Source organism: Passer montanus, unplaced genomic scaffold (genome assembly GCF_014805655.1).
Source record: "Passer montanus isolate IOZ18808 unplaced genomic scaffold, ASM1480565v1 scaffold33, whole genome shotgun sequence".
NCBI classification, from domain to species: domain Eukaryota; kingdom Metazoa; phylum Chordata; class Aves; order Passeriformes; family Passeridae; genus Passer; species Passer montanus.
Window position 1 is genome coordinate 5206666 of NW_024368041.1, and position 12333 is coordinate 5218998.

The window sequence follows — 12333 nt, forward strand, 5'->3', positions numbered from 1 at the left end:
GCCCGGGACGGGCTTAGGGAGAGCGTCGGTGCCAGCCCGGGAAGGGCTTTGCTGCTGCTCCCGCCCAGAGCGGGCACGGCCGCAGGGTCCCGGGACCCAAACCAGGGCGAGCGAAGACAGAAGTAACGGCTTTAACGAAAAAGACATTTCCCACACCTTGGGTTGTTGGGGGTTTTTTATTAGTTAGAGAACTTGGAGAAAGGAGACCTCTCTCCCTTTACTACGTACAAAATATTTTAATCAATATTTAGGTTTACCTCTCACTGCCCATTTCTCAAAAATGTTGTTTCCCTACACTATTTTTCTCATCACTGTGCGCTGTTTTGGGTCAGACAGTAAAATGTGATGCTCTCCTCGAGAAAGAAAATACATGGGGAACCCTTAACTGTTCACAGGTGGACACAGAGGATGAAGATTTACATAGTTGTGAAGCTTTTTTTAAAATCTGCCTATGTACAGGATCCTGTCGAGCCTAGTGACAGGAAGACATGTGCTCAAAACAGAAGTTTTCATCCCAGGAATTTCTGGTTCCTCAATTCCACACTGTCAGTTTTCAAAATAGTGCTCTTAGGAGATGCACTCAACAAGCTGCCGGCCGAGTCACATTGAAATTCACAATGGCAGCCAAGAAGGAGATCAAGTTAAGGACATTAGTTCATTTATTACACTGCCAATGTCATAAAACTGCATTGAAATGTAAATTTTCAATTTTTTTTTTCTCCTGAGCTTGTCTTTGCTGTATAATCCATACACTGAGTGGAGAAGAAGCTGAGCACATGCAGTTCTTATTTTAAAATAATACTATTTGTCCTTGTGTCTTAAATGCAAGATTATCAATGATCAAAATTGTTTTCTGATTAAAATAGAGCAGACAATCCACCACTAAAAAGGGATGCATTTTTTATTAATACCCACCAAACAATACAGATTAAAAAAAAATCTACATAGCACACCAATGTTTGAACAAACACAGTAGAAAGACACAAAAAGAGAACACTACTGACAGAGGTAAGAAACCAAACACAAAGAAGGATTGCACAGTTTGGTGTTCAGTATTGCCACATGTTGTCTCTGTGAGGTGACAACAGAAAAGTGAAGGGTCATGCCACATATTTTATCATGATTTATTATAAAATTTTTTTTTCATATAGTTAAACTTTATCTTATTCTTTTTAAATAACTATCAAATTAACAGATAAATTTTCACTGCTGGTTTGAAGAGAAATAGTTCTTCAAAACAGGGTACTGCTTTGCTTTTACTTCAATATATTTATCACCAACAATATATACACTTTTATGTCATAAACAGATATGATTCTTCCCAGGTAGCTAGAAAATTATTTACAACTGAATTCAACTACAAGCCATCTGATGAACTACCAATTTGTGTTACAATGCTTTTCTCCAGTATTGATTGTTATTATTACAAGCATTACTTTACCTTAGAAAGTTACAGTAGTAAATCTTGCTTTGTTTCAAGTTCGGTTTTCTTTTAAAGAGAGGTACTGAAATTATCTATTCAGATCTGCTGAGTTCAAAAGGCAATCACATCAGTATGTCACATTAAAATATACATATCTAGAAGGGAAATATCAAAGTCATTAAATGACTTTATTTGAGCTTTCTTAATAAATTTTAAGATATATTTGTATAAATATATACGTAGACCTAGTATTTATTGAACAATGCAAAGAAAAACCAGCATGCAATAAAAATAAAACATTACAGAGTGCATCAAGTATGCTGAAATCAAGTATCACTGAAGGCTGTAATTTCTTTCTTCATTGCCTAAGAAGAAAAAAAGACAAATTAGGAGTTAGTGTGAATACAAACTTAAGAACCCTGTTTACTACTTCATCAAAAGAAGCAAGAATCTGTGCACACAATTGTTAGTAATGATTTAGCCAATACATGTGCTACCACCATCACTGTTTTTCTATACTCACTGGCTCCAACACATCCTTATGCACCCAAAATAGAGAGAGAGCAGGCTAGGAAAACTGCAGGGATCTGTATCAGGGGACTATGGATCAATGGTGCTTTCAGCAATCAGAGAGGAGACAGTTCCCAAAGAGCCAGAGCTAAAAGCTGAACTGTTCTTTTCTGCACTCTGAATAAATACTTGTTAAAGTCTCTGTCTTCATACAGTAGAACTTACTCCTGGACTGACTTGTGCAATCCCTCTGAATAGGAAATATTCTTTGGTTAAATGTCAGAGAAGCAGAAAACAAAGAAATCAAGTTCTGTCACAAAAGTTCACAAGCACCAGGATAACAAACGTGCTAAATCATGTCATTATGATAGATAGAAGGGAGCATTTTTCAGGAATGGCATCCCTGAATCCAAGTAATCCTTGCTGTTGCACAATCAGAGCAAGAGCATCTGACTCTCTATCAGATGTGGAAGAAGAGATCAAGATGACCAGGACACAAGAGGCTTCCTGGCTGTTTTAAGGAGGACTGAGATGCATTAAAAATTTTTATCTTATGCATGACCACCTGGAAGACAAATGGATTCAAGGACTTTGAAGCTGAAGACTGAATATCCAACCTATCTAAATCAACTCAACACTGGGAATGACAGACTGGGACCATAGGTTCCCGTGGATTATTTCTGCCAAGTTCTGACAACTTGGAAATCCTCTCTTAGAAGGAGAGATTACAGAATTTGACTCGTTAGCATTAAACCTTCATAGGCAGGAAGCTCCCATATATGAAATTAAAGATGCTTGAGCCATTCTAGCTAAAAAGGAAGTCTGGTGAGACTAAAGTCTCTTCTTATTATGCCTCATATTTAGTCTCTTTTCAGGAATGGAATGACTGCTATACAAGTGTTACCATGTGTGACTGCCCGCAAGAGGAGAACGAGGAAGTGACAGACTGAGAAAAGCACCCTCCTTTCACAGCCCCCCCAGTACTGAAAAGGTACTGGAGCAGGAGTGGTGACAGACTGAGGTTAACTGCCTTGAGAGGGCTTTGGGGAGCACCCATCATCTTCAAACCCTTTCCTGCTGAAACTGCCAACAGCTAAGCCAAATGCAACAATAGTTTTGCAACATGGAGAAATGTCTTCCAGACTGTAATGAACAAATCTTGTAACACAGGCAACTAAGTAGCAATGAGTAATACTAAATAACCACGACATTCACAGGGCACACGTACATATGCATAACACACACACCTGTAATAATGACAGAAAGTGCTACAAGACAAAAAATTACCTTCACTAATTCGTTTTTGTCACCATCTTCCCGGTGTTGGTAAATGCACTGGCTAAGGACAGCATATAGTTTTTCCATGCGAAATACACTGACGTTCTCAGTTACCACGGCAATAGAATGCAGCACTTGCTGAAGAAAAGAAATGGAAACCAGAGTTCAGAAGCACAAGATAAGATGCAAACAGAAAAGGTAGGACAGGTGTATAGCCAGCTTCCCATGTGAAACTTTTTAATTGCTGCAGGGAAGTGACTGCACTCTCTTGTACATGTTCATCGAGTTCTAGCCCTATTATCAAGCAAATAAACACCGCCCCCCCCCAAAATCCCAAACAAAAAAAAAAACCCAAAATCCCAAACAAAACGAAGCAGTTACAGTTTGGAGAGTCACCCAGCTTACTCTCTGCAAGTGAATTCCAAAGAGGCTCTCTAACACAAGCAGTAAGTTCCAGTGGCACCCCTGTTAAGGCATCAAGTTTTCTAAAAGATGAATTTCATGACTGTAGCTCTGTCCTCACAGCTGAGAGCTCTGTAAGGGCTCTATGGTATCTCTGCAGGGGCAATACCTTCAGAGCACATGCTGCTGGCACCCTGACTAGAGAAACACGGATTGGCTTCACAGACAGACTTGAACAACACTTTCCTTGCAAGGTGAAGTGGAGGGACAGGCACTGATATCCATTCTCAGCTCTTTGGTGACCACTGACAGGACCCGAGGGAACAGCATGAAGCCGTGTCACAGGGAATTTTGGCTGGATATAAGGAACAAGCTCTTCACCCAGAGGGTGGTCAGGCAGTAGAACAGGCTCCTCAGGAAAGTGGCTACAGCACCAAGCTTGACAGAGCTCAAGAAACATTCAATGTTCTCAAGCTCATGGCAGGATTGTCAGGGGTGCAGTGACAGGAGTTGGACTCTATCCTTTTAGGTCCCTTCCAACTCGGGATATTCTATCATTCTATGAACACAACCCCATAAAATTTGCTTGCTTAGGAAGCCTGTCTTGAAAAGCTAATTTCTCTCTTCTCACTTCATTTCTTATCATGGCAGGTAAACAGCAGTCCCCTCTGGTTTGACCCACTTCCAGGGCCTCAACCTGGCAATTTCCTGAATTCTCCTCACTGCAACATCTCCTGAAGAAGGCCAGGTCCATCTACCCTCTCTAATTCATGCAAAGGAACTTCTTTGACCCCCTGAAGCTAGGCACACTTTTGACCCTTTCACAAACTATATTGTAGGAAAACAACTTCTCTTCTACAGGGGACTGGAAAAACCTTGTAACTCTGTACCTATATGAATGCAAAATTCTATCACTGGATTTTAAAAACATTTGAGAAGAGCACATATTAGTATTTTAGCCAAGATGACCTTTAAGTGAACCTGCTAACTTAAAAGTCATCTTTGCTAAAAATCAAGGTACTCTTTCAGTTCCTAATAAATGAAAACATGCAAACAGCAAGCCACAACAACCCCCCAGTCCATCATAAAAACTGCCAAGACACTAATAACCAAGAGCACTACAAGTTTGTCAGTGGGCTATTTTAAAATCTAACAAGCCCCTTTTACATTAAAAATAGGAGATAATCCAGTCTCCTAAAATTTAGTTCATCAAAAGGAAGAACAGCTGTGGAAACAACAGTCATAGTCCATTTTAAGTTCAATTATTTCACCAGCTATATATCCCTCCCATACTTTGTCTGAATTGGCGTTGGTTAACAACTCACTTAATTTACAACTCTGTATGTAGCAAGAAAATGTCCTACTTTGGTATTTAAAAAAGTAAAATTTAAACTTACTTTGAGCTCACAGGAATCCACAAACACTCTCTGTGTGCCAACTTTCATTGCTTTCCCAACACATCCCAGCTGTTTCTCTTCCACCTGAGAAGATCTTGCACGAGTCATACGATGTACCCACAAATCTAGAACAACACAAATTTCTTAAGTCAGGATTTCTCTCTCTGAAACACAGTATGACTGAAGTACCCTGTACTTGGAGAAGAGAACCTCTCTGCAACAACAGAGACAAATGTTACCATTTTTCACTGATAAATGCTTGACAGTTTTACCTCCTTTCTGGCAAAAATCTCTGCTCCTTGAAAACTAGAGACTTGAACACAAGAAAAACCAACACTGGACAAAACAGCAGGGGAAAACCAGGGAAAAAAAAATCCTGTTGCTATTACAGCACTGCACTGTAAAACTCCAAAGTAATTTAGATTAGAAAACACATCTTTGCAAACACTAGGACATAACGCTTCTATTCCACACATGACCCTGGGTGCACACTGTTTGAAGTACAACTTTTTAACTTATGCTTCTTATTGCTGGAAAGATCCTCATGCAATAAAAGAAAGCCAAGGATTGTTTTTCAGTTAGGTACCATTTGAAAAATAAACTGCAGAATCAGAAACTCAGCAGCTGCAGAAATACATGAGTTTGGCTAACATAACTCAAGGGGCAACACCATTATGCAAGAAACACTGTGTGCAATTTGAGAGAAAACTGAAAACAGAAATCAGGAAGGCTAACCCCTGGCAGGTAGTGTAACCCTCCTCAGGAAGAGCAAGGGGGTGAATGACCTGTTTGATCTCACACTTACCATCTGAACGTCTCTCTTCAGAAGTTCCGGCTTTTTGACAATCTGGCATCTCACTCTGCTCTCTTAGGTCCGAGTGTTCTCTCTTTTTTCCAGAAGGAGATTTGCCCACAAGAACTCTCTCTCTTTCATTTTCTGTCCCATTTTTCTGTCGTTCTTGAAGTACATTTTCATGTTCTTCAATAGGAGAATCCTGAGAGGATGCAAATTCAGTGCAATCTGTGTTAGACTCTTCATTGGTCTCCACTTCATTTTGGTCTTCAGGAATTTTATTCTCTTTATTGAACTGAATATGCCTCTTCTTCGTTCTAATACTTGAAGACTCTCTATTCCTTTTGCGTTTTCTTTTTGACTTATCTACAAAGAGATACAAGCAAAAGTAATCCAAAACATTACCAAAACAAGAAGCATGCTCATTTTACTTGTCTGACAAGGAAAATGACCAAATGAGATTAACTACCACTGCCCATCTCCCCAGACATGTGTCTAGAGAAGAAGCTGGAATTTAATGGGATCAGTTAGCAACTAGATTTTAAAAGATCCAGCTACAGAATTTAATTCACAAAACCAATAGCTTCATGAGGTTATGAAAACTGAAGTCTTATTGCAAAGCAAAGCAAGATTATTAAGTGACTTAGTAATCTGATATATGTGAACAGAAACATATTTGGAGATGAACCTTCAGAATCTGTAAACCTCACAAAAGTTAGATATACATTGGGAAGAGCTGAAGAGGCAATTTTTAGGGAGTATTTGCTGGAGAAAAAACTCCTCCATAGAGATTTACACCTCAGAAGCTTTCTGATTCAGTTAACCTTGTTCAATACAAACTTGTCATTTTCCCTTCCAGAAAACCCCACCATTCTTTGTACTCACGGAGTACCAGAAACCCTATGGGTCAAGTCAGTGGCAAAACTCCCAGACATGCCAGCAAGACCAGGACATGTCACATCATGTCATGTGTTTCAATCCCTTTTTTTTTCATGTCATATTCATGGTAATACTGAAGAAAATAATGTTCTTTCCCTTACATGTCTGTGATTATTGCTCCCCTTTTTTTAACCCTTTCCCCTTCAATTGGAAATCACAGGAATAGAGTTTAATGTTTGAGGGCAGGGAAGGGAAAAAGACTGTTGCATATAGCTAAAAACCAGGTAAGCATTCAGAAGCTGTCATGTACAACTCTTTTTACTTTGAGAGGTAGCAATGTAGGAGCCATTAAATATCACTTGGGCCACCAAAGCCAGTGTCTTACAATGTCAACCAGCCATTGTATTTGGACTTCACAACCATACTGAATGAATGGCCTCTGGATTTATCCCATGTTTTGCAGCATATTAAAAAATTTAATGCCTCTGGAATGAAGAACCAGGCATCACAGGAACCTGTTAGGTCACAAAAACAGAGGCTTCAGCACGTTCTCCAGGAAAGTCTGAATAAAAAACAACTTGCCTTTAGAGCAGGGGGTACTGACATCCACAGGCACAGCTAGCATCTTCAGTTTGTCATTACACTTTGGGTCTGTTTTCTTACACCCAGAGTCCTCCTTTGGCATTACACAGCAGTAAGAGGAAGCACAGTCTGAACCTTGCAATAAAGAAGAGAGAGCAAAGAATGGTGTCTTGCATGGCTGGTTACAAATACTGAGAACAGTCTTTAAATCCTCAGTGCCAAAACACATACCTCTTTGCCTATGAGATTCTTTGATTTCTTGGCAGCGTTGTTCAAAACCTTCATCCATTTCCTCCCTCACGATGGAATAGGCAGTGTCTCTCAAAGCACAGGCTCTGTGCCTAAGGAGACGATCTGAAATTTTACAGTCAGAATTGAGTACTTTCTACTAGCCAATGAACCCCTTTACTTTGTTTACTTAGAAAACCTTTCAGACAAGACAAAAAGCTATCTCAATCTTCTCAGCATGCCAACTGATAAGTTAATTTTTAAAGCAAAAGCAGTAGCTTCCAATCAACATATCTACAACAATTTCATGCCCAAATAAGTTTATTTGATACTACAACATTCACAGCCTGGCCAGAAATACTCTCAGGGGACCTTTTAAATTATCTAATCCCACATCTACTGTACACAAATGACATTTATCAACTTGCACATTTAAAATTTTTACAAATTAATGATAAAACCACATCCTCACCTCCAGGATCTTTAGCTGGGTTGTACTCTAAAGCATTGCTACAGATTAGATCAATGTCTTTTAGAAAGTCTCTTGCAGTTGGGTACTGGTGCATGTCAATCTTGGACAGAACTGTGGAGAGGTCCATGGGTTGTTTAATAACAGCATTGTAATCAGGTACCTACAAAGGAAATATACATGTTCAGAGATTTAACATAGCAGCCACCAAAAATAGTTATTTTCAAAAAGTCAAATAAAGGACTTCTAAAAAATCCCAATATGACACATCCAAAGATGCAGAAATTACCCAATTAGCTTCTTAAAAACAGAAAGATTATTTCAGCTGGCTTTCAAGAGACAGGCTAGAAGAGAGGAAAACAAAGAAGCAGGGAGGTGAGAAGAATGTGTGGGGTAGAGAAGGAAACCAGCATCCAGAGTGGGACTTGTTTCACTTCCTTTCAGAAAATAACAGCAAAAAACCATTTCTCAGTAAAGTCACCTGAAATTCTCTTTGGTTTTGGCAGCAAGAAAAAGGCTGCAGGAACTGCACCATTGAAGCACCTGTCCTGGGCACCCAGAATGAGATAGCTAGATCCTGAGATGCCAATTTCTTAATTCAGACAATAGAAGGAGCCTAAGGACTAGCTCAGATGAGGACATCTATGTTTGTTTAGATTATTCTGATCTAGAAATTACAAGGAAAGGAAAGAAGTCAGTGGACATGGGGGGAAACAGGACCTTGTGGAAGTGCAAAGCCATCTCAAATTTCCAGCTGACTTGGAAGTATGTGTCCCAGCCTATACTTATTTAATGAATTAAATGAGAAGCATATGGGAGGAAGAAAAAAATCACACAGCCTTTATGGTTGATCTTAAAGCAAGGAAAGCCCCCTGAGAACAGAATCTGAAAATCTGACAAATTGCTGCTTCTACTCCTGTTCTTGCAGAAACTACAGACAGACAATTAAAGAGCTTTACATTTTATTAAAACAGCCCTGGAAGTCCTGTTTATAATTACAGAGAAAAAGAGAGATCTCTCCTTTTTAGTGCTGTAATACACCTACATATCAAAGCCTTTTCACAAGCAAACAGTGTTGGCATTTGATATAATTGGCACTTGGACTAGATGATCCTTGTTGGATGACCCTTCTAATAGAAATAATCTCAAGTTTTCAAGAGGTTTTAGAAGGAACACAGGGACACTCAAATAACGGACCCAGAGTGACCCAGAGTCAAAAAAAGTAAAAGCAAAACAAAAATTCACTTCCCATATCCTGAAGGTTCACAATACTATGATCCTAAAGACAAAGATAAACCTTCCAAGAAAGAACACACAAACACTGAGAAACACACAAACAGAGAAATTGTGAATACACACAGATATAACAGTATTGCAGATGAACACTGAATTTACCTCCTCTGGGTCAACAGGTTTTGTGAATGCCCTGAAACGTCTGTCAATGACAAGTCTGTGAGTCACATCCCTTAGGTAAATCCTCAGCTCACGCAGCGTGTCCTCCTCCTGCTCCTCCAGCTGTTTTATTTCTTCCTCTGACAGCTGTCGAGGCTTTGGTGGCGGAGCTACAGGCAGAACTTCCAGTGGCTGCCGAGCTTAAATTAATTGGAAAATTTTAGTCAATTAATGGTACTCAAATACAAGCACATGAAAAATAATTGATATAAAATTACCCCAAAGGAAACACTGTATTGTATTAGCTGTTAACTTACTGCTAGCTTATTATATTTTAAATATCCTCACCTGAGTTGTTTTTTGATGCAGGAGGTTCAGCAGCTTGCTTCATAACTAAGTCCTCAAAAAAACTTCTTCTTTCAGCACAGGTAGGCCACTGGATTTTGAAAACTTCTTCACAATCATTATTAAATAAAGCTTTTATCTAAAGCATGAGGAGGAAAGATATTTCACATATAAGGCCATACACATTTTTTGTAATTTTTTATATTCTATTCCAAAAAGCTGAGTACCTTTCTAAACTAAAGTGAATACTCATCTGAGTAAGATAAGCTACATAAAGTCATCTTCTTGGCTTTAAAAGGCTAAATTTTCATAGCATAGCAAATTAAAATACCTGTTCTGAGGAATAATACCATCTAAAGTTTAGGCTCTAAAAAAAAAAGATGTGATAAACCACTGAGTTGGCAGTCCCCACTTCCAAGGTCGGTGATTTTGTATTTACCTGCCTTTCTGTTCTTTAGCTTGAATCTTTATGGCAGCTATACAGGGAATGGACAAGGTTCAACATACAAGTGCTAGCTTTTTGTTAAGGTGGCTTTTAAAATTATGTTTTCATTTAAAGTGTCTAAACTTGCATATATCCAGGTTGTACTCTGTTTTTCCATCTCTGTTACCAAAGGGTATGGAAATAATTTAATTCCTTATTTTAGAAAGCATTTAACAACATCACAGTAACTTTTGCTGCCAAGACAAAACAATCACAGCATCATATTCACATTTTGAACACCTTCCTTTAACACACTCTGATGTTGTTTCTGAAATCCCAGTGCAGCTTGAGGGGACTGGGGAGGTAATTTTACCACCACAAATATCTAGAAAGCTCAGCAGATAGTTTACTGGATTTTGTTAAGGAATACAACTAAAAATTGATTTCCAAGTTACTTAAATGGAAGTTGGACTTTATCTTTCCAGTATGTCAAGTTTGCAGCTACCAGCTGTAAAAAGAAACTGAAATAATAACGAAATTATTTAAATTTGAAATTACATTCCATCAATAACAGTGTGACTACTGTACTTTTGCAGTAAAAATATCTTTCACTTTTCAGTAAAACAAGCTTTTCCCTATCTCAAGCACTGTATATTCTTTACTAAGCACACACCTCACCATCTTGCAGTCACCAAAATGATTGCCTGAAGCAAATTTGTACATCCGTCTAATAAGCATCAGTGTGTGAGAAGGGTGAAAGAGCTGGGTTAAAGTCAATCTTTTTATTCAAAAAACACTTTAGACAAATGCTTTCACACCATTGTTTTGTCTAAGCAAATTTTAAGACACTTTTAAGAGTGTTTGTGTGCCTAAATAATAACAGCATGAATTCATTTTAGAGCGGCACAGCATTCCCATGCTTCAAGGAGTTATAAAGTAACAAGCAAAAAGAAGCAAAAAAGGAAGAGTAAAAAAAGTATCAATAAATACCTCTTCAGGGAGATCTCCATGTTTTACATCAGTTGTTGCAAGGAGCAGAACCGGAGCAAAGGTTGGAATGTTCTGCAGCAGTGTTGTAAATACAGCTTTCACTGTAGGTCCAACAGTCTCCCACCACAAAGGGATTTGTGGGACATAAATGATACTTGGTGCTGTTCTTTGAGCCTCTCTCATCAACTGGCAAAATGAAAGCTCAGGTAAGACAACTACATCCTGCAGAACAGGATTCTAAAACTACACATCAGTCAAACTGTCTTATGAAATAGGAGTACATGAAGCTAAAACATCAAGACAAATCAATAAATTAACTATTCCTTAACAATAAGGTAAAATTTTCACTTTGATTCAAACACAGACATGGCTACACAGACAGAAACAGACTTGAATTTCTGCCCAATTTCAAAACTTCTTATGTGTAAGAGAACTCTTAAGGAGCCTCAGCACTCAGCCAATCTGGTGGCGTGCCCAAAAAAACACAACCAGCCCTTCAGCAAGATGTATTAGCCTGGAGAAATTGCCACACAACTGCAACTACAGCAATTTCAGTTCAGAGCACAGACTCAACAAAGACCTATGTGAGAAGCCTGCTTACAATGCATCATTTCAAGCACATTTTATAAGAGGTGACCATTCTTTCATCTGCCTGAAGAGCTAAATCAAAACTTACTACCAAAGCATCCATCAGACCAGATGATATGCTTTGGAAGAGCACAAGCCACTGCTTACAGATGGCACCTCAATCACAGGAGACAAAATGCATCTACTGCCAGAGGGAAGTGACAAATTTCTCCATGTGCCCTCTCAGATTAACAATATTCAGAGAGTTCCTGTCAAAAGGTGGGGAAGCACACATGGTATCTCCAGGCAGTCACTACACAGGGTAGTTACTCATCCACAGATGCAACCATCACAAAACAAAAGGAAAATTGCTCCTCCTATGTGACAAACGAGCCATGGAATGTGTCTGTCCTGACTCCTACAGCTCTCCAATGCTGCTACTAAATTCTGTGAATTGTGAATTCTGTGAAGGTAAAAATATTTTAATACAGAAATGCCAGAAAACAACATGTATTCCCTGACTAAAACTAAAAAAGAAGGAAACCAGCACTAATCTGGTTATATTTAATTTTCCCAGTGATGGAAAGCACACCAGTGTAACAATCTAAGTGTTATAGGAATTTTAATTCCTTTACTGCATGTACTGCAGTGCTG

General features: G+C 38.8%; 1 protein-coding gene across 2 annotated transcripts in view; it reads right to left on the reverse strand.

The window, feature by feature from the left end:
- Positions 1-883: 883 nt before the first annotated feature.
- ATAD2 (ATPase family AAA domain containing 2) overlaps positions 884-12333 on the reverse strand; it is a 31035-nt gene continuing 19585 nt past the window's right edge. For both annotated transcript variants that reach the window (XM_039715398.1, XM_039715399.1), the window contains exons 19-28: positions 11113-11298; positions 9702-9837; positions 9357-9553; positions 7965-8124; positions 7496-7618; positions 7265-7399; positions 5816-6169; positions 5011-5135; positions 3221-3349; positions 884-1788 (exon numbers count right to left, since the gene is read on the reverse strand). In XM_039715398.1, the coding sequence (XP_039571332.1) occupies positions 1750-1788; positions 3221-3349; positions 5011-5135; positions 5816-6169; positions 7265-7399; positions 7496-7618; positions 7965-8124; positions 9357-9553; positions 9702-9837; positions 11113-11298 (1584 nt within the window). In that variant the 3' untranslated portion in view covers positions 884-1749. The remainder of the gene's footprint in view (positions 1789-3220; positions 3350-5010; positions 5136-5815; positions 6170-7264; positions 7400-7495; positions 7619-7964; positions 8125-9356; positions 9554-9701; positions 9838-11112; positions 11299-12333) is intronic.